General features: G+C 42.7%; 1 protein-coding gene across 1 annotated transcript; it reads right to left on the bottom strand.

Annotated features, from left to right (window-relative positions):
* Window positions 1-1,728: 1,728 nt before the first annotated feature.
* On the bottom strand, window positions 1,729-25,911 carry RNF152 (ring finger protein 152). Its single transcript, XM_058812641.1, has 2 exons — window positions 25,881-25,911; window positions 1,729-6,323 (listed from the first exon to the last, which is right to left on the bottom strand). The coding sequence occupies exon 2, from the start codon at window positions 6,095-6,097 to the stop codon at window positions 5,486-5,488; it is 612 nt and encodes a 203-aa protein (XP_058668624.1). The 5' UTR covers window positions 6,098-6,323; window positions 25,881-25,911; the 3' UTR covers window positions 1,729-5,485.
* Between the last annotated feature and the right edge of the window lie 57 nt (window positions 25,912-25,968).

Here is a 25,968-nt window from a genome sequence, read left to right as displayed (position 1 = left end):
CCTGTTACCAAGCTATCCCAGCACCACAAAGTACGTGACCTTCCTGAGACAGAAAAACCTTAGGATCTTTCACCAGCCCTCTTGATGAGGGCTCTACATGAGCATGTGCTGCGTGCATGCCCCACCACACACCCTGCCCCAGCACAGGAATGTGTCCCTGTGCTCATATGCATAGGTGCTCCATGTATGCCCAAGAATTCCCATTTCATCCCCATGATTATGTGCCCCAGGGTGAAATGGATGAGGAGAGTGAAAACAGACTCACGTACATCTGAAGGGGGAATGTGGGATGGACAGAAGTGCTTTCTTCTGCTTGTGGATCTTAACTAATCCCTTGAATTGACTCTGACATTCAGGAACATGATTAGCACAAAAAAAATAGAGGATTTAGAACTATAATAAAAATATATTGAAGCATAAGAAAATGCTTGAAAAATGCATTTTCCAAACATTCATTAAGCATTAAATTTCACTGATGTTGGAAGGTTAGTTTTTTTCATCAGAGATGCTCTGGGCAACTTGAGAAATGTCTGGAAAATTGTTCAACTTGAGGCTGAAGCAAGAAGCTTCGCTTGTTGACACAAGCATGCAAGAGGTAAAGTGACAAAGAGAGAGAGCACAACAAGCCCAGCTGTCAGGCCTAAGAACACTGTACAGCACCAGAAAGGTCACTAACATGTTCTAAATCCACTGCATTTACAGACAATCTTGTCCTACTGAAGCTCTTGCTCAAAATCTTTGCCTTCAGGGCCAGCAGATCTTTCAGCAGCCTCCCAGATGCTGCTGGGAGTAATTTGCTGCCATGTACCTTCTTCCCTCCCTTCCCCCTCCATCCACCCATAGAAAAAGGTCTGGGAAAAACAAATCTCAAGCAAGCCATACTTTCTGTGCCATTGGGATAAGCAGGCATTTCAACCCCAACACTTACTAGAGAGGTGTTCACTCAACATGTGAACATCTCCTGCAGTACTCATGCAAGTGGCTTATGCCAGTAGGCCCCATTCCCTGGGGCTAGTTTGGCTGTGGATGGTGGGTACAGATCCATTCTCATGAGTGGGAGAAAGCAGCATCCTCTGCTCCCTGGCATTGCTGTGAAAAGATCCAGAGAACACAGGCTTGGCTCCATTTACACGACAGACTCATGCATGGAGCTTTTGCTTCTGGGACATCTACAGAAGAGTTCAGACCATGTATTAATTGTGTGGTTTTGGTTCTGGAATTTGTTACATTCTGCTGTGAATGTAACAAATTCAGTGTGTATTATCAACTACCCTTACTCCAAAAAATCATGTGCACTATCAAAAAAAGCTGGATGCCTATAGCTCCAGCAATCATGTGACTGGGAAGAGGTGCTCAAGGCAATAGGGAACCTGTGTACCAGTCTGCACAATGCAGGCTTAAGTGAAGGCCAGCAATCCCTCATTCCTATAAGCAAAGCTTATACTTAAAATTTTTAATTTTATTAAAACAGAAAAAAAGTTTTGTGGCTTAGTAGTCATCAGCTATAGTTCTGTATTCCATACTAATTAAAACTTGAATGCCCTTTCACTATTTACCACAACTCATACTTTACACATTGCCTTTAAACAGCAAGTGATGAATTTCAGCCACCCTCTCATAAAATACAGATTGATTCTGCCAAATTCCCTGCCATGCTCCTCATTTGATGGCAAAATAACAGAGGAACCATAATTCACTTGCTATCACTCTTTTCCTGCTAACGTTTTATTCAGAATTAGCTTCATTAGTAAAGATGAAACTTTGGACTCATGACTGCTCCATGTTTACAAAACATACAGGCTCCTTTACATCGTGGTTAAGCATGAACAATCACTGAACACACAATTTCCTAAAAAAATCCTGCATACCAAAATTGCATATTTTGAATTTTTAAAATTCACTAAACAAAATTTCACAGAGTGAACCCTAAAGTCTGTTTGCCAGCAAAGCACAAGCCAACAATGGAAGTTGGGACCATCCAGGAAAAAATACTGGACCCCAACACACACACCTTTCCTATTAAACAAGCAAATAAATACACATTCATACAGAGTAATGTGCTCTAAAAATGCAGGTGCTTGAATAATTACCCACACATTTTAGCATAAGTTTTGGTTTCTCAAACAGAACTGAGTCACAGCAAGCTTCTGTCTTTCTTTTTGGTGGAACTAGGCAGTGACTTCTTACTGGACACCAGAGAACAAAAGCTAACCTGGAACCTGATGATTTTGGCACAAGTCAAACGTGTTTCTCCACAAAGGAAAGATACAAAGACAAGGCTGGTTTTTAAAAATAATAATAAAAAAATTAGCAGTACTTTTTAATGCCAGGCATTGAACCAAGGAATGGGATAGACTGCACTGCATTTTTAAAGTAGTGTGACTATTGACATACTTGAGAAACATTTTAACACTGTACATTACAACAAACTATTTAGTTCATTTCTACACAAGTCAGCAAAAAAGCTAGGTGATCTAACATATATAACAGCTGCAAATTTAAAATTCTAGTCACAGTCTAAAGCCAGAACAAAAACTTTTCCAGAACTCCTATTCATAAAAAGGAATAAACATACACACCATGCGCGTACACGCAGGCAAAAATCTTGAGGTTTTACTTATTGCTCTTACACAAGGCTGTGAGCAGGCAAATGTCTGGATCAGAAATTAGGTCAAACATGCATTTCAGCAGGCACAAAAGTACAGGAAATTCATATTAACAAAACAATGAACTGTGTTACGTAGTACAGGATGGTATTCTGCTAATATAACACTTAACGTCATTAATTCCGGATAAACTCCAGGTCTGCCTGTTGTATAATATGTTATGCAGTATGGTATTTTAACCTAATTTCTGATTCCTCTTTTATTGTGCACTCTCCATAGAGAGATGAAGAGGGCCTTTCTTTGCAATGTCAGAGAATCCTCGGCCTCAAGAGCTTCAGTTGGGCGGGTATGGCTGGAAGGAGGTAACGCTACCACCACTGTGTGTGTCACCAGGACCTGCTCCCTGACTGCCTCGTGGTTTTGTGCATTCACTGATAACTCAGATAACAAATGCTGAACCTGGCACAAAATGCACCAGCATTGTACCCAGAGCATCTTTCACCTATGCCATAAGCTTCTGGTACACCCAGAAATTGCTACAGGATAAGGCAGTAAAGGGTCAAATCCTGTGTCTGGTCAGTTCCTCAAGAGTCTTGTAAAAGGCAGGATTTTTTGTGAACTGGCTTTCCTTTACACAACAAGCAGCATAGCATGGATGTCAGTAGAAATCTGGCTAGCTACTGGCAACAAGAGACGAGCACGTTCACAAGACACATTTGGGAATACCTGGTGTTCCCTACTGCAACCACATGAAACATGCTGTGGAGAGGTGTCCATGTAATTACAATACTTGCAAGCCAGATGCAAGACACACTGCACATGAGCCTTGCACAAAAAAGGCATTGAGTGTTTTATCTGAAGACTTTTTTTTTTTCCTGTGCTATGCATACATATGACAGTAGATAAAAATCAGCACAATGGTTCCTCTCCATACGTGAGCAAACACACATCATTACAACTAAGCACCCTATATTCCATTCTTCCCTTAATGGAAATCAAGGAAGAAAATGGTGGTTTAGAAACAGGGAGGGAAAGAAATCCAGCATGAAGTCAGAGGTATTTTCCTAACAGAAGTGTGAGCTGAGAATGTTTATTGTGAACCAGCAACTGGATTTTGTGACAAAACCAGAAAACCAAGGATGACTATGGAGCCAACTTGGGCACTGCATAGTCAAAACTATGTTATAATATGGCATTCAGCAATCTCCAAGAATTAGAAAGAACAATAGGTAGACAACAAGAGGACACGGTTCAGGGAAGTTACGTCTTGTAATCACAAAAAGAAGCGGTGCAAATCAACAGATTTTTCTGTCTTATTAAAGGTCTGCCACGTGCCCCTTGATCCAATCCCTAAATCTCATCTAAGTTTCAGCAATCAGACTTGCCAAATACCCAAATTCACACTGGGCTCTATTTTACTTATGAGCAGTACTACTAAAGCTAGTGGGACTGCTTAGAGCAAGGTGCTACTACAGTGAACATTCAGGAAGTTGGCTCTTCCCAAGAAGTGAACTGCAAATGACTGGGGTTTCATGACAGTCACAGGAGACTGTCATGAAAGGGAGGAGGGACACTTACTGTGTTTGTTTTTCAAATCTGTCCTCATGAAATCAACACTAGTAAGACTGAAACATGGGAAGAAGGTTCTGTTAAGCTCACCCTGACATTCTGACACCAGGACAGTCACAGCAGTTCAGGAGGAGTGGCTCACCCAGTAAGAGGTTAGGCTGGCCTGGATTCTTCTCCAAGATACATCACTGCCTCTTACTAGATGACTGCATACAACAGTCCTTGGTCTCAGTTCCAATGGTGAAGCTTTCTTAGAGCAACACCTCTGTCACACCACCCACTAGTGCACAGTTGCAACGCCTAGGAAAGAGGAAGGCAAAATAGATCTAGATTCTTCATAAACAAGTAAGTAAACCTAACCTGCAGAAAAAGAAAATTAAGAGCAATATGTTATCACATCCTTGCAGGAGTCCCAGGACTTCTCATGACCCATTTCTTCACTAATGGCTATGAAAGCCAGGTAATCAGGAAGTCTGCAGCCAGACTGGAGGTAAAACAGCATGTCCAATGTTTACCATGCAAAGCTATCCTTCCCATAAAGCCAGTGAGGCAGAACTGTTTTGACTGCACTTTTTAGGTTTCCTTTCTAGTCCACTTTGAATCCCTTCTTGAAAGCGCCTTCAAATAAAAGATGCTGGAAGTACCACTTTTCTGTAGTTGAAAGAAATGGGGAAAAACAGAGGCAAAAACCAGACACCAAGGAAGAAAATAATTGCTTCTAAAATGCTACCTTTTAAAAACTATTGTACAATTCCCTAACTTGGTTTAATTAATGCGCCATTTAAAACATATAAAATACTTTACCAGCTACATGATTTCTCTGTTTTATGAATCTCCCTCCCTCCCCTCATTAAAAAATAATGCATGTGTAGACTGGTATTAAACAGCTCGTACAGTTGTGCGCCAGTTCTCATTTAATTCTACGTAGAGCAGTTTTGATTTTAATACACTGTGTTTAAAGAAGAGCCCGTACTGTGTACTTCACAGTATAACCAGCTACATGGAGGTCTTTAATCTCATAACACAATAAAAAAAGATCACTGTGAAGTTGCAGTCCCTTTGATAGATGGTTGAGGTGACACATGCAGTCCTCCTCAGTGCCACGGCCGCCAGACACGGGATGTGATTTTCTCCGCAGGCTGCCGACAGACCTGATGCCACCCCTCTGGGGGCCACAGCCAGGTGAGCACCGCTGCCCGGTGCACAGCGTCCAGCAGTCACTGGGGAAAGCTGCACGGAATTGTCTTGCTCAATACCACCATCATCAACCCGACCCAACCTGACCCCGGGGGAGCACGGCCCCCGCCGCCTCAGCCGCAGGAGATCACCGTGAAGCGCTTGGAAATGCACGACATGTTGTGGAGGACGATGCCCAGGAGGAAGACCAGGACGCAGGCCACCAGGATCACAGTGCACACCCCCGACCAGGTGGAGCTTTTCACAGCGCCTCTCCGGTCTGGCTCCTCCGCTCCCGCCTCGGCGGGAAGGCCGCCCTGCAGCGGCTGCTGCTCCGCAGGGATCGTCACCACCGTCAGGGACTTCTGCTGGCTACCGGGCAGGAGACGGCAGCCAATGTCTCCCGGCAGCAGCGCCCGCTCCTTGGAGAGAGGCAAGGGCAGCATGTAGCACCCATTGCTGGGCAGTTTGATGAAGACAGGGGTGTGCTCCGAGGTGTGGGGGATGGCGATGACGGCGATCACCTCGGGGTCATCGGGCAGCTGTGACACAGAGTACCCCGGAGGCAGCTTGGTGATCCCACGGCACCAGGGGCAGCGCAGGTCCTTCTGGCTGGTCCTCATCTGCTGCAGGCACACGGAGCAGCAGGTGTGCTTGCAGTCCAGCAGCTTGGGCCGCCGGCGGGGGCTGTAGTAGTTGAAGCAAATCTGGCACTCCAGCAGAGAGTCCTGGGATAAGGTCTCCATGGCAGCCAGTGCAGGGAAGCACAGCAGGCCTTGTGGTGAGCCCTGAACACCCCAAGGCAAGGGGTAGGAGTCTTCCCACCACTTCTCCTCAGGGCAAGAGGTAGCAGCCTTCCCACCACTTCTCCTCAGGACAGCACCCGCCTTCCCAACACTGCTTTCCTCAGGGCAGCACTAGGCAGCAGCTATGGAGAGCACAGGAAAACATCCAGCCTGAAACTTTCAGCACCTGAGAAAACAGAAGAACATGAGAGAACTGGTTATTCACAGGAGCATGTGGGAACAGAAGGGTCCAGCCAAAGGAGAATGAAAACTAGCACTGACTTTGTTATCTGGTGGGAGAAACAAATTTGTTGTCGTTCACTAGAAAGCATCTTCCCACCACCTTCACCAAACAGCCCAGTGGCAAAACTTCCAGTCAGTCATCAGTACTATCACTAGGTCTCTTACTGGGGTTTTTCCTCCTAATTTTCCCAGCAATCAAACCCCCATCACCCCATCAGTCCACCACTCACAGTTATATTTATGCCCATAACAGAGTGGCTGTATAGTTCACTAGCCAGGTCCCACAGCAACAAGCTCCTGTCATACTTTCAGCACTTTTCAGCCCTTCCTGCACCAAAACAATTGTTCTCATTTAATCCTTTAAATCCCTGAGGATTTTGAGCTATTTGGCTCAACTGCTAAGTCTGCATGAAAGGTGGGGGAAAGAAAAAGTATGTTTAAATGGAAGCATTTCCACAGGCTCCTGAATTTGCGCCTGTGCACGAATGAGCAACCAAGCAACTATACTGCAACACCTACATTTGCACATAACGAAAACGAATTGTATCATTTTCAGTCAAATTAACTGTTGGCTCAGTTACACAAGCAGCTTGTTGAACATGGCCCTCTGCAACACAGACCTTCTCACTAATGAAAACCTCACCCAAGACAAAAGGCCAGGACCACTGAACACCACAAAGAAAAGAAATAAAACAGAATAATAACAGAACAAAAGATAATGCATTTAATTAAAAGCAAATGGTTACTGATCTTGTTCTAAATCCTTATAAAGGGATTCCCTTTACAATTCCCATTTTCCCACTTATTATTTACATCTTTGCCAAGAAGAAGGCATCTGTGTTTACCTGCAGTGCGTAGTTCAGCTTTGTTTGATTTTGGTCACTCCAACACAATTAATATGAAGAAGGGGTGACAGTTTTACAACATTTTACACTTCCTTCTTTCCTGTGTTTGAAGAAGTATCAGCCTGAATTTGCTTCCAGAGAATAAAGAAAACCCAAAATATCTGCAGGATGACCTCTGATCTTCTTTTATTACAATGTTATTTCCAAACTAGAGTTAACACCCAAGAACCACAGCTTTCAGAGGACTTCTTCCTTTCTATACAATAACTTCTTGCTCTCCTCTCTAGATTATAGCACCTAGATTGCAACATACTAATCAATGGGTGATATCAGAAAGACAAATATTGTAGTTTAAGAAGAGAAGGCAGGCATAGACAGGGGATTTGCAACCCAGGACAGTGCTCTGGACCTCACTGTCCTGTACCCTACTTCTGGCAGTTACCAGTATTTGAATAGGGAAAACAAAATTCACGTCATCTCTTCAGATGCTGATGACTGGTAGACCGACACTGGCAGAACTGGCCCTGCTTGCAGATTTTGTAACAGCAGTGGATTTTGGCTCACAAGATGCTTCAACAAACACACAGTGATAATCCTGACTTGGGAAGGAGCAGGGGGCAGTCGGAAGGCAGGAGCTCCTAGAACATGTAAAACAGCTTCAGGGGGAACTGGCACACCCTGTCCACCAGCACTTTTGGGATGCCTTATCTTAATGTGGCACAGAGACCACTGCTGAGAGAGATGCCCACCTTTATGAAGCCCATGGGACACCCAGCTCCACACCAGCACCATGCTACACAAAGGCATCAAAAGATACTCTGTGTGCTGGGGAGCTGAACACTGCTGCAGAAGGGGCTACACATCTGTGTGCAGGCCACACCGAGAGAAAGTGTAAGAAAATGAGGAGAGGTTTTATCTTCCTTATTTCCTTATCCATTACTATCTCCATATCCCTATGGTACAGGCACACACAAAGGAAGACTATCAAGAAAGGAGCTGACACGATAACAGACTAGCATACAGCTGAAAGAGAAAAGTGAAAGAGAGATATCCATGATGCCGGGCAATTTCTGGCTGAAAAAAAAGTATTAAGAGACAATGGCCAGAATAGAAATTAGTTACAGAAACTCAGAAAAGAAGCAATGAAGCCACCAGATCCAGTTTTCAGCCACAAGCAACTCAGCAGTTTTGCATTTTGCACAGAAGTATCCATACAAAATCTGCAGTTACAGACCATCCAAATCAAAGTCGAGCTCAAGACAGTAAAAGACACAATTCTTACCTGCTTTATCTGCCAATCTATCAAAAAAGCTTCAGGTATAACAATACTGCAGTATTACAAGAAAAAATCCCAATGCCCAGAAATTCAGAAATTAAGGCTTATCATAAAATCATAGAAGAGACTCAAACATCACCTGGTTCCAACCCCTGCTGTGGGCAAGGACACTTTCCACTAGACCAGGTTGTCAGAGCTCCATCCAGCCTAGTCTTGAATACTTCAAGGGATGGGGCAGCCACAGCTACTCTGTGCAACTTGTTCAGTGCCTCAGCACCCTCACAGTGCATGCTAATCTCTAACCCAAACCTACTCTCATGTGACTAGTCTGCCCAAGGACAGAGTGGAAGTACTGCTTCTGCAGATGTAAATCAGTTTATCTGCAAGGTCAGGAATGGGCTTGCCACCTACGTGACAAAAACTGCTCATACTTTCCCAAAACATCTCAAATCATAATCAGAGGTGTGGATCAGCAGTAATGACCACTAAGTAGAGAGGTTAGTATGATTCCTTCAGAACATAACTAAAGACAAGTTAAAGAGTAGCCACAGCCATCTAACCCCTTGACCTTTGCTGACATTGCCTTGTTCAAAGGTTGGACGTGCAGCTTCACAGGTGCAATGCAACCTTATTCCAACCATACAACTCTCTAGCACTCTGTCACAGCTCAGTTTCAAGATAAAAGAAAGTCAAGCCATCATCTAGTAGAAAAATCTATTTGAAAAAAATTTGCACTACATACCTAAGAAGGAAAAATCCATGGGAGCTCTCAGTACTCTTCTACCACTTCACTTTAATAACTATGCCAAGAGGAGCAGGTTTCCTCTTAGACAGGAGACCAAGCTCTTTAGCTTGTCCCCAATGCACCCTGACACCAACTGAAGGTACTGAGCTGCCACAGGCGAACAGCTCATTCAAAGCTTACTCAGACTGGACTCTTCTCTGTGCTTCAAGCACAAAGGTAGAGAGGCAGCCAGGACTGCACATGAAGGCACAGCTGACATCAAGTATCAGCCAAAACTATTGTTGTGCCATTTGCTCTCATCACGCAGTGACACCCAAGGTGGACACAGGGAGTGTTGACAGAAGAAAACAGAGTGGGGAGAAAAAGCAGTAAATACTGTCAGGGATATCCACAGGTCCCTGCAAAAGTGATAGCACATGTATATGTGTGAGTAGGGCCACATGTGGAATGGGGACAGGGACTATGACAGTGAAACCACAGACACAGAAGCAATGGCAGCTACAAGCAGTGACTGCCTGGCACAAACCTGACAGCCCTGCAAATTCTTCAGGGCTGAGATCTAACCTATAACACAAATAATAACTAACTGGAAATGAAAATCCACAAGATTCAAAACTCATGTGTCAGAAAGGCGCAGCAGAAGCAAAGGCAGCAAGAAGCGATAGGCCATGAAAAGCAGACTCTCTCCCTGTCCTGCATTCTCTTTCCTTTCCATTACATCTACCCAATATCCACAAGGTTGCCAGTGGCTGGCAAGGAGAGGAATTCGTAAGCAGTTACAGAAACCCACAGAAAAACCTGCAAAGCTGATGACCTCTGCAGCAGCCAGGTGGCTGAGAACATGGCACAAAGGTCCTCCCTGCAGATTTGGGCTGCCCTTTGCACAAGCCGTGAGTTTTTCAAATTGTACGACCCAATACCAGTAAAGCCCTGAAGAATAAAGCAAGTATTTCAGCTGTTAGTCATGCTATCTGTTCAGCCAGTACCTCACTGGAGACCACAGCAATGACCCAAGTTCTCTCTAGGTGAGCAGGAGGCCAGGAATACCAAGGCATCAGCTTCCTATTCCTAAAAAAGCAGAAGGGGCATTTGTTGCTCTTACTATTGACACCTTCCCAACACAATGTGGGGAGGTGCTATGGGAGTGAATAGATGAAGGTTGTTGTAGCTGTGACAGTGAGAGGAAGAAAGCCCAAGTTTGCTCTGCACAAATGCTAGCTACAAATTGGCCAGGTCACAAAAGACAGCTATTTTTGGAACCCAGTGCTAAGCAAGACACTGAACACTCAAGCCCAGAGCTGTACATAAAGTCAGAGAACACAGTAATTAATGGCAAATCCTTGCCTAGCAACACAATATTTTTCCTATGTAAGGACAGCCCCTGTGATATTAAGCAATGGAAACCACAGCCCAGAAGGGGTGATGCCTTCACTGAAGGACTCAGAACTACCTTAAGACATATTTCCTAACTTACTAGGTTCCAAAATTTTATTAACTTAAAAACCCCAAGTATATACTTCAGTGATGCCTGTGGAACCCAGTACAATTCACAGATGACTGAACATCATATAACATTTTAAAAAGCTGGCTCGGGGCATGCTGAAGTAGTTAACTGATCACTGAGAGAAAGCCTCAAAACTTTTCACAGACTTACAGATGGATTTAGGCAGTCTACTTGCTGTACAGCAAGGCTGTAACATAATTCCGGCAAGGCAGTGCATCGACCATACTTCACCTTTACCAAGAAAGGTTCATTATGTAAACTCTCCAAACACATAAGCAATTCTTTGGCTGTATTACTGAGTATGTATGATTTATGAAGAAGAAAGAATCATTCGTTTCAGGTGTCCTTAGGCTGTAAAGGAGATGGGGTGAGAAGGGAGTGCTGTTCTCAATAGGAGAACTAATTGCAAGAATCATGTGCCCAAAGATATGGAAGGAAATGTGTGTTACAGCCACCTCCAAAAAGATAATTGGAAGCATTTCTGCTACAAAAATTCAGCATCAGTGAACATTTTTCACAAATTCACATTTAGACAAAACACACTTGGGCTAACTGCAAATGCCCAGGATGTACTACCTGATTTCCCCTGAATATCCTTCACTAAATGATCTTCTTTATTTTTAGGCTGTTCTGTAGCACTAATTACCATAGTAACTGAGAACAGCACAACGAACAATTAATTTATTCGTCACAACACCCTTGTTAAGAGACAAGTATTATCATCATTATATTCTTTCATCATCTAAGAAAAGAAGCACTTAGACACGAAGCCGTTGGTCCAAGGTCATGCAAGCACCACCCAGATTGCCTCAAGTTCCGGTACAATTTCATCACAACTCTACTTTTCACGTCACAAACCACAGGGCAGAGGTGACAGATTCTTTTGTGCAATAAAGCACAGACACCTACACATTTTTCCCCACCTCCTTCAGCTGGCAGCATCCCCACGGTATGCCTAGGACTTGGGGGGGGGGGCTTTCATTAAACATATCAACATATTTTCACATATAATGAAAAACACGAGAGCCTGAGCCCCAGAAACTACCTATCTACACTGGCACAGTTCATGTACCATACAGAATACAATTGACAAATTATATGCATTTTGAGGGACATAAAGCTAACAATAAAACAGCAAAGTAAATCCAGTCTTTTCTCCAGAATTACCTGTTCTCCAGGAACCTTCTTGTAAATCAGGCAGCCTACACTCACCATCCTTTCCATTTCATTATTCACAATTGCACAGAAATATTGCAGAAGGAAAGTATTTTAATTCAGTCAAAGCCTCAGCCAGTGCAAGCTGTCCTTTAGTTTTAGTCTAAAACTGTCTCCTTTAGTTTTAGTCCAGCCCTTGCCAAGATGAGCATCTTGGTATACAGTCCTGGGTGCATAAAGCCACAAAAAATAAAGCTGAGTGAAACTGTGATATATGAGTCTGTAATACCCTGTGAACCAGGGGATCCATGCTGATGGCAAGAGAACCTGCTGTGGATGATCCCAACATCAGACAGAACACCAGTTTGTCCAGCCTCTCAGGCAGCTGAGAAATCAGTGGTGGGTCACAAAAAAGGAGTCTAGTTGTCATTCCACAGCATTTACCTAAGAAATTGTCACCAGCCAGCCCTAGGAAGAGGAGACAGAGGAAGAAAGGTCACCTACAGGAACATAATGAGATACAGACAATTATGGGTTTGGAGCAAAAACAGATCAGGTGAAAACACCAGCCTTTGGTGTTTAGAGAAAACAGAGAGAGACTCACATGCTGCTCCATGTTCCATCTCATATCACCAGCTGTGCTGCTCCCTCTTTTTATCTGCAAACTTTGACACGTCCACATTCCCTGCCTCCAAAGACCTTATTTTGGTCAAATATGACCAGGATAAGCTGCACTTTGTTCCAACAGCAAACACTACAAATCACCTGCAACATGCCAGGTCAGCAAACATTTCATCCTGTGCAGGCAGAACAGTACAGCTGTTCTGTATGATATGTTCATCAGACAGTTTCACATGAGGACTTTACAAGTGAAAAACGTTATCTGAAATTAAAATATTCCACAGAAATATGCCCATTTCAGACAGGCAGAGACAGAGTGGACAGCTTTACTGCCTCTCAGCAGCCCTCTGTGCAGGTGATCCTAGAGGCCAGGTAATGGGAGCATGGTCTGCTCCTCACCAGCCCAACTCTGATGTCTGCAGGTTTTTGACAAGGTCAATTGTCAAGCTATGGTTCTCTAAGTCTCCTAGTCCCCCTCCATGCTGGCAGAGCACCCACAGGTGCAGCTCTGCCCTGCTAAAAGGAGTGTGATGGTACTTCTCATCATTCTTGCTGTTCTAAGTTGCCCTTCTCTGCATGAGCAGTGCACTGAAGACCTGACTGTGGTCCTAAGACATATCACATCTGAAAATGTTCCAGCGCAGGATATAAAAAGGTTCCTTGCATTTTGCAAATAAACAGAATCTCCAGCATTCAAAGCATCCCAGGGGATGATGCTCATTTCTACAGCCCACTCTGAGCTTGCAGGGCCATTAGCACTTCCTCGGTTTTGTTGGCTGCTCTTAATTATGCCTGAATCACTTCTAAACCCCAGGATGAGAGGAATGAAAAACCAGGTTTTTCCACTACCATGTGAGAGATCCATTTGCCATTCAAACTAACACTGTGAAGAATGGCAGTGGAAGGTGTGGTGTGAAAGGAGTTCTACCTCTCAGCCCTGAATAAAAGCAGTAGCTACTCATGACCAGGACAGAAGGTGCAAGTGGTTGGTTAGGTAGTTGGCAAGACAGATTTAGAAACTGCTCCCAAACTTAAAGTGAGGTCACAAGTTAAGTCACTGAGGCCAAAATCCCACAAAATACAGGAGGAGCTAGTGGTGCTAAACTCACACTCAGTAAGAGCTTTCAAATGCAATGTAACATCCTGTTTCTAAGCGATTTTCACTTACGGCAATGTGACATACTACTGTGGCATTCAAACTGCTGAGAGAGGCATGAAGCACCTGATCACTTAAATTACAAATTTTATTCTCCCATTAGAGCTTTATGCTTCATCTGCCATTGACAGAATTTGCCTGATACCTAAATAGAAACTTAATTAAAAGATTCTTCCCTCCCTCCCCTGAGGATCTTGTATTAGACTTAGGAACTACACCATCAAAAAAAATTAATTTTAAATAAAGCTCAAATGCAGACTTTTCTCACTGATACAGGTCAGTGGGTGACTGAGTCTATTAAGACACTAGTCTATAATTAGAGGAGAGAGTGCTACAGCTCTCCAAGGTCATTGAGTGGATTTTCATAAAACTAGGATAAAATCTACCTGCCTATGGGCCCAAACAGCAAGGAAAGAAATCAATGCTTACATGTTCATACACTGCCTATACAATGCAAAAACTGCAAACTCAGCTTCACACTTACCTCAGGAAACAAAAGCCCTTTAAATGACAGTTTTAATTGCTGTGTCTGCTCTGTGCCCCCACCTCGTACTCCCCACGACGTGCTTAACATGGTTTCTGCTCTCTGCACTCATCCAGCACAGTTTCCCTGAGGACCTATGTGACCCACCTCCACCTGGCTGCTCTCAAGGCCTGGGATGGCCTGAGGTTTGTTTTCTTCAAGTGCAGGAAGGGGTTGTTTCCCTTTTTTGCTTCAGAAAACATGAGGGGAAAACCATAATAGATCTAGAGGAGTCAAAGTATGCATCCTTTTACATTGAAGTAGATGGAATTAAGGAATTGGAAAATATTTTGTTAAAAGCCCCACGACAATAAGTAAGGAAATTCTCTTCTTTCATCAATCATAATTGATAGAATAAGGTCTGAAAGAGATTAGAAGGGCACAGGAAGCTTTGTTCCTCTTTTTTTACCTTTCTTCTGCAATCCTCTAAGCGGGCAGTAAAAGCCCCCTGTTTATCAACAGAGAATGCAGAAAAGCTGTGCCAAAGCCAAACCACCACTTCCAGGAGTTCATCTTCACAAGAGAGGGGAAGGTTGCCAACTAATATGCCTCCTCAAGGTCAACAGCTCTGTCATTTCATAATGCAGACAAATCATGATCTCCATGAAGTTCTGGCCTCTGATAAGCGCTACAGCTACTCCAGGTCACAGCACTGGTCATTCAGGTTTGCAGATTACACCAAAAGAAACTGGAACTGATCCAAAAGCTCCTTTCTTATTGGAAACTAATCATTCACCCTGTAACATTCTGTCAGCTTGTAATATTAATACCACTCTCGCTTCCGGGATTTTGGGAACAGTCCAACTCTGACTGCAAATATGGATCACAAGCAGAGTTAGATCAAGTTGAACTGCATAATATTGATTATTTCCTATTTCATGATTTATCTCTTTGTCTTCAGACCAGTAAAATCCTTCAAAGAGATGCAGCAGGTTATACCACATAAATAATTACTTCCAATACTTTTCCAAACCACATGATTCTACCTGTGACTGTACAGTCCACAATTTCCAGTTCTGACAAGTTATCAAGCGCATGACCTGATGTTAGCCAGGGAAGTTAATGGGATGACACATGCTCTTCAGATCAATTGCAGGTTTACATACTCAACACGTGATCCATCAACACCACCAATACAGAACCCAGTGCCAGAAGCCACAGGCTGTTTCCAAATGCTGACACCTTTGTTTCCCCTACACCACGCTGAAAAGGTGTGATCTGAAGAAACACAATGATAACCTTCCCAAAATAGTTACAACTAAACAAATTGGTTACACATCAACTATCCCAACCAGCTCCACACAGTCACAAAAAGCCCCAGCACGATCAGATGAAACTGCAGATTAGTGGTGAGATAACAAACTAACATCAGGAAAGGCTCCCGGCTCTCTCCATGCCCATGGACGTGGACATCAGCATGCCCATGACAGAAACAAGACTCCCAAGGATGGACTTCTAGAATGAAGCCTGCAACAAAGTGAGCAGATTTGCACCCAGTCTCTCCACCAGATGAACCAGGACTGTTTTCAGACAGAAGTGGTCCTGCAGCTAAAAAAAGCAGTGCTCTCTCTCAAGGGTGATGATCATAACTCAGGTTAGTGCTACCACAACAGTCTCTGGTGGGCTGAGATAAATTACAGCTCTGGGACACTGAGCTCAGAGCTGCTACCCCTTCTGCTGTGGCAGACACGCTGCAGTGGCAACTTGCAATTGGCTGCTCAAATGCTCAGGTATGGGAAGATGAACCATTCCTGCCCACATTATGTGAAAGATACTGTTGCTTTCCTTCACAGAGATGGTACTGAATTCCAAGATCCACTCCTGTAGCTGCATGAAGTTCATCAGACCTGCCAAGCTTTGTTATTTTGAATTTCATTCTTTACAGTGAGTTTGAAAGTTTAGGCCAGACATCGCCCATCATACTTCTGCCAGTCAAAATCTGCTTTTGAAACATCCTGGTGTGAAAATACCTTCCATTTGGCAGCACTTAAACTAACAGTTTACAGCGTTTTTGCTGTATGAAGGAGTGCAAATGCTCAGAAAGGACTATGTTACGCCACAACAGAGCAAAACAAAATGAAGCAAACTGCTTCACACCTCTTAATTTTTTGCTTGGTTCTGCAGTCCCTGCAATGTAACAGCACAAACTTAGGCAAGGAAACTAGCATAATGCTGCTAATGCTCAACACATCATCACAATCCTAAATAGTCTACGGCCACAGTGAGTCCTAGGCTCACAGGAGTATGGACAATCAAGGCAATATTCTGTAAAAAAGAAGGCTGCTAGTCCAGTTTATCTGAAGAAAAGCCTGAAAGCATGAACTTCAGATGCCAGTTAGGTAGGATCTCTAAACTTCAGTCTCTGATTTGCAGGCCAGTCTCATGATTTCTGCATGAGAGTTAGAGCTAACTAAAGAAAAAGTTTTGAGCTGAACAAACTCATTGGCAGTTTCAGATCAAATTGTGCAAATACTTTCTCCTTCAGCAAAAATGGAAATTTCCATTAAGATGTCAGCTTAATGGAAATTCTACCTCCATTTCAATTTGACCATTTTCTTTCAGAAGAAATTTTTTAAAAGGTAATGTAAAGGGCAAACAAAGCTTTTTGTACTGACTCTGGAATAATTTTTCTTCTGATTTGGTCGAGCCAGAAGTGTCACTCACAGTGCTCTCCCGCTGAATGAGGAATGCTTAAGTCTAGTGATACACCATGACTTTTTTTTGCTTTCCTAGTTTAACAAAGGCAAAAGAGATACACTGAAACCATCAGCTATAGTTTTATGAAGTGTGCTTTCAACAATTGTGATTCACCTTTTTTGCTTGCTGGCTTAAAAATAAAACCACAAAATGGGGCGTTTTCAACATACAAGTTACATTTCGCAATGTGACGAAAAGCTGAAGAGGACTATGTGGTCAATAGGATTGCTGGCTTTGTCAAGTGTTTCTTGAAAAGGATTGGAAGGATCTTACAGCAAAAAGACAGGTGGTTCACAGATTTCTTTAAAAAAAAAAAAGGAAACACTCATCCCAATGTTCTCCAGCATACATCCCAAGATCATTAATTACTTTTGAGGCATTACATCAGAGAAGCCTTACCACGTATTTCCAACATGTATTTCGCCTTTAATTCAGCGTTCATTTCTGGTCCGCATGCTACAAGAGGAACATTCATATGTGTCCAAGGACAGGCAGCAGAGCTGCTGATGGGTCTGGAGCACAAGCCTGATGAGAAGCATCTGAGGGAGCTGGAGGTGTCAAGCATGGAGAGAAAGAGGCTCAGGGGAGACCTTATCACTCTCTAAAATTGCCTGAAAGGAGGGTGTGGTGAGGTGGAGGTTGGGCTCTTGTCTCAGGTAACAAGTGACAGAACAAGAGGAAATGGCCCCAGGTTGCACGAGAAGAGGCTTAGATTAGATGTTAGAAAAAAATTATTCACTAAAAGGATTGTCAAGCATTGAAACAAGCTGCCCAGGGAAGTGGTGGAGTGACTGTGCCTGGAGGTATTTAAAAGATGTGGAAATCTGGCACCTGGGGACATGGTTTAGTGGTGAACAAAACAATGCTGAGTTAATGGTTGGACTCAATGATCTTAAAGGCTTCTTCCAACCTAAACCATTCCGTGATTCTATTCCATGCAACATCACACTGAATAGCAGTGAGGAACCAAGGAGGTGCCTTAGGGACAGCTCACTAAAGAAGGGAAAAGTCTAGAGAGTATTGCACTGGATGTGATTATCTCAGACATGGTGTGAATACACACAGCCTTATGCATATCTGCAAGATCTGACCATTTTCCACTCAATTGAGTTCTTTACCTAATTTCTGTTATAGCATTGTATCTGTGTCTTACAGTGGCACACTGAACATTGGCAATGCCAACGCACACAACCAAACTGATGCCAAAGGCACCACACTGACAACACCCATTTAGGCTCTGACCCACAGATGCAAAATCAGTGTTAAAAAACAGAATCAAAAACTGCCTCTTTTATATTGCCAAAACAAGTTCTTGAGTGGGATGAAAAAAAATTCAGCTCTGGACCAAGATCTGCTTTGTGACACAAACTACAATATCTCTTGCTTTACAGCCAAAAGGTTTTCAGAATTATTTACTGACATAATTTTTACTTTTTAGAGTTGAGTCAGTGTTTTCTTAACTTTTGCCTAAGTGCCTTCACTGTCAGGTGTCTTTCAATAGAATGGTTACTGCTTTGAGGTTTTTTTTGCCAACCACAGAAATGGTCCAAACATTTTACTAAAGCAAGCCATAAATTTTAAAAAATGCTTCATATTTTGCCAAATAACAGCATGGATTGGAAAAATAATTTTCTATTTTTTAAACCACTCCTTCACACTGTGCTCTCTATTTTTTAAGCCATGAAACCTCTGCCAGTTTCTTTCATGCCAAGTTTGCAGAACACCTGCCAGAGTGTGTTCTTTGCCAATAAACAGGATCCATAAGTACCATGATGATCAAAAAAATTATGTAAAGATCAATACAAATAACTACTACTGTTATTCTTATTAACATTCATGCTTTTTTGCTCTGTGTTCTCATCTTCTGGAGCAGCTGCCTCCAGAAAAGAGCAAGCAAAGAGAGAGGTGCCAGCAGGTGGCACTCCAGAATATAAACCATTAAGCACCAGGGCTCCCAGGACCAAGGAAGCCAGTTCTGCTTGGCTGTCCCAATACACCTTTAGCACCCTTCAGGAGGATTGGTTTAGAATGATCATCTCTACCTTCCTTCTCCCAAAGAGCAGGGAAAAGTGCTGCCAGTCGCAAGTTTTACTTACAAGCTGGATGGGATGTAGCAGCACACTGAGATGGACCTTGCACGGTCCTTTCTAGAAGCAAGGGGCACCAGCACCCCCAAAGCACTGAGCTCATTACTCATTCCCTGAGCAAGGGGAGAGCTCCCACTGGGCCCCTACTGTGGCTTTCCCACCTTGTGCATGCAGAAGTGCCAGCATCTTGCTGCCTCCCACCACTCTCCTACACTCCTCCCAACACAGGACAGAGCTGAAGCAATGCTGGCTTTTACTGCTTTAAGACAGCATTGCCAACAAAAACCAAACCCCAGCAATCAGGAGACCAGTTCCTCTGTGTTTGTCTTTAGCTGTACCCTACACACACAGAACAGCTACAGCACTCACCTGCACAGCTAGGAAGTGTCACTACAGATGGTTCCCCAAGGTACCAGGTGAAGACACCCACCCTGCTGTGAGCTTTCAGCATTGCCCCACCACTCACACAGCAAAGTCAGTCACACCAGCACTTCTTCCAATCAAACACTGACTGTCAGTAAAGCCTACCTAAATGTCTCAGCAGCCAGAAGAAATAAATCCACCCCAAAGAGCTGTGGCCCCCCTAGTCTTTGCATCTCCCATCCAACTCTTAACAGCAATCACTTATTTTGCTCCTGATGACAAATGCTCCCAACCCTTCAATGTTCAAAATTAGGCCCTTGAAAACACTGTGTAACTTGAGGGAGATAGAAGGAGGTATCCTTAAACCCAGAAGGATTGTGCTGATCCTTTAGAAAATGAAATTTTAAAGAAACTGTAAGACAGTTGTTTTGTCCAACTCTAGGCATCAAGCACAGCAGTCAACATTTAGAGAGATAATGAATTGCTTCATTTGACAAAGATGCAATTTTCACATTGTTCTACCCTGGAAGAATTTAGAGTTTAAAAGTACTGAAGGTTCATACAACTGGGTGGAAAAAAAAAAAGCCTGCCATTTTTATCAGAAGTCTTTATGAATTACATAAGCTACACAAACATGGAAAATAACCAGCCCTCTTAAATAAGCAAAGTATTTACTGCTTAAACTCTCCTTAAAGGCAAACCTGTACCACAGGATCCATCTGCTCATGTGGAAATAGCAGAAAAGATCTGTCATGAAGTAATTTCCTTTCCTCTCCTGTATATGTCAGTGGATCAGTGGCATTTCCCTGCCCCCCTCCCTCCAAACTGACCCCAAATATAGAGACAGAAAACTGGAAAAGTTTAAGGTCAAATCTGTGTATATGAACAACAAATGAAACCAAAGTAATGTGTCCTTCTTGCAGAATAGGCCCCACAATCAGTGCCATGACCTCCACTGTGTTTAGGGAACTCCTTTGTATTTAGAATTTCAAACTCATTTCCTCATAAGCTATAAGCAGCTCTTTTCTTGATGGTGCACTAGTATCAACCCCATGAAAGAGGCACAATGCAGCTCAAGGTTTATGCTCTGCACACAAGTTTGCTCAAAACGTGTTTTTAGAGTAAGTTATCTTTAATACACAAAGATGGGCTGACAGCGTGGAAAGAAGAATGAGGCAACTGTTCATGCTTACTCTACCTTCCTAGCTGCTATCTCACTGTGGATGTGGACCATAAAGTATTCACCTGTGGGAAGACAGATTATGAAGCATATCTGTAACCTATACACAGAGCAGCAATGAAGTGTGTAACTGGTTAATACCAGAAGTATTTCCAAGTTCAAAGTCACACAGTTGTTGCTCAAAGAACTTACTTGAATCTCCTGTTTCCACAGATGTCCCTGAACAGATGCACGGATGCTTTCCTCAATATCCCACCCACCTGATCAGGAAGCAGAACTAAGGGGTGATGAGGCTTCAGTACTCTCCTTGCTATTAGGTGCAATAAACCTCCACCTCTAGTGAGGAGATTGCAATTAGTGTGGACTCTCAGGAGCCTTAATGTTGCCAGGCAGCAAAAAGCAGGCAAGTGCATCGTAAGTGGGGTCAGAAAGGCACACCAAATTCTCTGGCACTGACTAGTCAATAGATATGAAAAGGGTCAATCCCTTTGTAAGTTACGCGATTCTGTGAAATTTGGAAGAAAATATCATATATTTAATGGGGGTGAGAGACCAAAGGAGGAGCATTAGAATAAAAGCTTCTTGCTTTAAAGACAATAGCTTTCTCCACCTATATTCTTTTTTTAGCTTGATTTTTGCAAATGAGCTCAGATTTTGCAAGTAGACTTTCAGGCTCCTCAAAATAAAGAACACAGGTGCAAGACACAGGTGTGAGTTGTACAATCATAAGAATAAAGGCATATGACCTCTTGTAAGAAAAAAAAAATCATTAAGTATTTTCATCCCTGTATGTTGATCACCACCCCTCTAAAGAAAGCAGTAAAGGTTGCTGAAATGCACAGGCCTTTGCTGATGGAAAAATGCTATTGTATATTGTTTAAAATGACACAAAAGAAACCAGCATGAAAGCTAGAAAATTAGACCTTTAAAGGAGTGAGCTGAAAAATTCCAACTCAGCATTATATCCTGATTTAAAAATGCACAAGTACAGGTTATGGACCTCTATGTTCCTCTTCATTTGAAAAAGCAACAGTATTATAATTTCATTAAAGGACAAATTTCTAGAGTTGTCTTCTTAAAATTGCCAGTTCATGTTCCTTAATTTTTTTGTTCTCATTTCATAACCACCCATTAACATACAGAAGAAGGGGTTTTTGCTGCAGCTCCTCCAAGAGCTACAACCATGAAGTTCCTGTAGTTGTGGGATTACATTTCCACTGCCCCTCACCAAAAAACAGCCACTTATCTTTGGCTCACACTAACTCCAAACATAAGGACAGAAGCAAGGAAAGCCAGCATGCCACATAATCCTAACTTTTCTTCAAATAACTCCTTACTACCTTAAGTAGCCCAGCTCACACCTTGTTGTATCAGGGATGCAGCTGCAACAGAAGAGATCTGCACAGTATATCAGGACTCCAAGAGGTAAATGAATATGAGGGAGTTTCTTCCCTAAACTGCTTTTGAATACAGGCAAAATAAACTCTTAAAATGCACATTTTCCTGCCAAAATGCTTTTCACTTGTTTACCTTGCCTTTTTGCAAAGATGTTCAGGAGCACCAGTATGATAGCATGAATTTATTTTATGCATTAATATAATTATAAATTTATATATGAGTCTAAGGAAGTGTATCACAGACACTTTGTAGGTGAGCATACAATTTCTTTAAAGCTGTGAAAACCAGACCGCGTCCAATTCTGCCAGCATCTCTTTCTGCCACTGGCCACTCCATACAAAGCAGTTCCACTGAGCTGGGTGAAGTTCCTTTCACAGTAACTGCTCTCAAGAGCAGATTTGAGCCAGACTTGCCCAGGAATCCCTACGGTGGAGAAACCATCCTGGTCAAATTTCCAAATGCCAACACGTGTGACACATGCTGTCTGAGAGAAACAGACCTTCCCAGCCTTTAGATAAAGAGGAGAAAGGCTCAATCTCAAACATTCAGTAAAAGCTTTCAAAGAAGACAACCACTGGATTTTTAAGACCACCTCAAAATCATCCTGACATGCCCTAGATTTCACTATCTATTTTAAAATTCCCTTTCAACCACTATTACTTGTGTTTTCCATAGAAGTCACACAAACAGGGAGAGTGGCAGCTTGCAAAAGACTGTAAGCTGAAAGCCAGAAGACAGCCTGAAATGGAGAGTATTAAAAAATCCAAGTTTCTGTATGCTTGAAGACTTTCAGGAGGGTTGTGTTTCTGTCCAAAGGGGGTTGCTAATTAGCCAACTGTAAAAGTAGCAGTTGTAAGCAGTCCTTGTAAAAATAGTTATTGAAAGCAAATTTGTGAGTAACACAACTTCACTGAATTCTAATTTGCTATTGCTGACCAGCTTCTCTCTTCTACACATCCTTAAACTTCATACTGACACATCACCTACTCCACAGACTATCAGTCTGTTCAATTAACACAATTCCAGCATTTCTGCTGATTTCTATTTTAAGAAGGGCATCTCATCTACTTCAGAAAGTAAAATCTGAACTCTAAAGTCTAAAGAGTAGCTTATTCCTGTTCTCAGTCTAGCTCTATACCACATGTCAGAAATATTTATGCCAAATAAGAGGTCTCCTCAGATAAATCATATCACATCCCCTATTTGCTACACTTTGAACTCACAACTAATTTCAGTATTCTAGTATCACACTTCGTTAGTGTGGGACAAGCCCATAAAAGTGGTATTTTGTGCTTGCAAATTCAGCCATGATGATTAAATAAAAATAGAGAAAAGTGAGTTTTCATGAAAATTTATGAATTTTCAAATTAACACCTTACGAATTATATGAAATCAACAGCTATTCCACCTGTCTTAAAGGAAGAGGTACCTTTCTACTAAATAATGGAAATTTGGTAGTCCACTTTCAGAACTGTGAAATGCCGCTTACTCCAGCTTAAGGTACTGCAGACAGGATAACCCTTGTTACCAGCCTCCAACAGGGACTGGGCTTCCCAGCTACACTGCAGCTCCCACAACCACAACAGCAACTAAACTTTAAAAGAGGAGATGGAAGTCAGCCATGAAGCCAAACCCCAAGGGAAGAATGGGAAATAAAGTATGCTAATTACAGTTCCCATGGGGTATGGTGCTAGCATTCCTACATCTAACCCTTCAGTTCTATTTCTCAGTGAAAGAGATTTGGAGGGGGGGGGGGGGGGGCAGGCTGTATCCCTTCATAAAGTAAACCAATGAACTTTCACAAAACCTTGGATGAACCTTGACAAAATTAGGATGCAGAAAAACTATTCCAGAAGGCAATGCAGGGCAAATCCTCAAACCAGCTTAAAACCAACTGAAGAAGCAAACAGCCTTCACCCTTGCACTGCTCAGAATCTAAGGAGGAGGGATTTTTCTAGGAACATTCTTGAAGCTTTGTACCAATATATCTCTGACCAATATATCCTTTACCATGGAGTTCTTCCCATTTCTGCCTTTAAAGAAAATCACTACACAGGACTGGATCTTTACACACTTAACTCTCAAGGCTTTAGCTAGTTTGTCCTGGCCCAACAGAAAGGCTTCAGTATAGAGTCTTCATGGTGGTGCCCCAGTGCTTGACACTGAACTGGAATGGAATTAAGAGAGGCTCATGGCTTCTGGATGCTGCAAACACACTATTTCCTCATGCCACTAATACCTCATCCTCAAGTTAGAACATAAATTTGTCAGGGCTTAGCAATGGGACAAAACAGCCAAAACACAGCAAAGTATCTCATTAAATATGAGGGAAAAACAATTCTTTTCATCATCTCCAGGATCTCCGTGCAAGTTACCACACTGAACCCCCCCCCCTCAAAAAAAAAATTTCAGAGAATTAGGTACAAGCAATCTAGCCTGATGAAAAAACTAATTATTTCAACACAATCCAATAATCTAGCATATCAGTAGTGCTGATAACCTGCTCTTTTCAATGGCCCCTTGTTCTTCTCCTTACTCTGAAAAAAAAGCTATTCCAAGCTGCAATGCACCTGGAGGAGCAAGGAATGCATCTGTCACAGGGCCGGTTCACCTATGTAAGATGTGGCCTGAGAATTGCAGCAACCTCTCCAAGGGATATCTAGTGCTTACTTTCCTCAAGGCAGAACCTCAGAGAGATGATAATGTTTAAATTAACCCTTTTGCAGACAGTCTTTCAACAGAGTCTCAAGAGTGGCTGCCTCAAAGGGATCTGGGGAAGGTAACTACAAAAGGGAGACTGTTGACTGCAAGTTTAAATTCCCAGCAAAGATTACAGCATCGTCATTAAAAGCTTAGGGGGTACTACTTTAGAAGAAGTTGAAACACGCATAGTTGCAATACTGGGTCGCCGATCTGCAATTTAGAAACCACCCCCATTAACAGTTATGCACTGGAATGAGCATCTAAACTATTAAAAACTGACATTATTGGAGGTCTCAGCTTTACCTGCAATAGCAAGATCTAAGCTGGCCTAAACTGAGCTTCAAATGAGCCTTCAGTTCAAACTGAGCTGCATGCAACAGGATCAGGACTTCCCCAAGTCACATGCTAGTAACAGACTCAGTGAACCCGCACAAGAACCTGGGTATGCTCACAGCAGAAGGAAACTTTTCTTCACTAAGGGTGAATCTGACTAAATTACAATATTCTTTTCCCTTATCCCAGATAAAGTTTCAAGTACCAGGAATTTCAGTAGTTCAGGGGAGCTTCACCAATGCCTACTCCTTAACCCCATTCCACTTCGAAGTGCACAATTCAATATCAAAGGAAAAGTGAGTGTGAGGGAAAGGAAGTTCCTTTCCCTGCTCCAATCAATGTCTAATTATTTTATATTAAAAATTAATTTGAAAAGGGGCTAGAATCCAGGCAGTCCAATGAATTTACCTAGGAAGAGAAAAGCATCCAGGATGAAAAGTTGCTAGATAAAGGTGGGAACTCAGCTTCCTTTGGGCTGAGTATCAGACCTAGCCCAAAGAGAGCAAGCCCTAGCTCCTCCAAAGCTTACAACTCCACAGAAGGTACTTAACTCCAGGAAGGAATACAAAGCAGAAGTTCAACTGATTTTTATGCAATGGAAAGAGGGATACCGACTTAAAAGTCTTCATCTTGATCCTCCCTTGTAGCCAGTTCAAGTGTCTCCTGATTTAGGATGCCAGCCTTTGCAAATGCTGTTCCAGCTTTTCTCTGGGCATTGCAAAAGAAGCTGTGCTATACGCATAACACAGAACACAGAGCCCAGAGGCTTGATACTGCGGTACTTTAAATCTTTTGTGGTGGACCAACTCTGTTGCAAATGCTCCCAAGTTGCTTAATGTTTTGAAAACCATGTGATTAATGCTACAAATGACAGCCAATCCAACTGAGCTAAACACTGAACACCAAGTACTGTACCTTCCCATCCACTGCTCCCCTTCAGCTGAGACGAGTCAGGAGGGTGCAGGGTTTCAGACACTCATCTGAAATCACACATGAAGAGTTA

Source organism: Ammospiza caudacuta, chromosome 1 (assembly GCF_027887145.1).
Source record: "Ammospiza caudacuta isolate bAmmCau1 chromosome 1, bAmmCau1.pri, whole genome shotgun sequence".
NCBI classification, from domain to species: Eukaryota; Metazoa; Chordata; class Aves; order Passeriformes; family Passerellidae; genus Ammospiza; species Ammospiza caudacuta.
The sequence above is the reverse complement of the archived record's forward strand: the minus strand, read 5'-3'. Positions and strand labels throughout refer to the sequence as shown.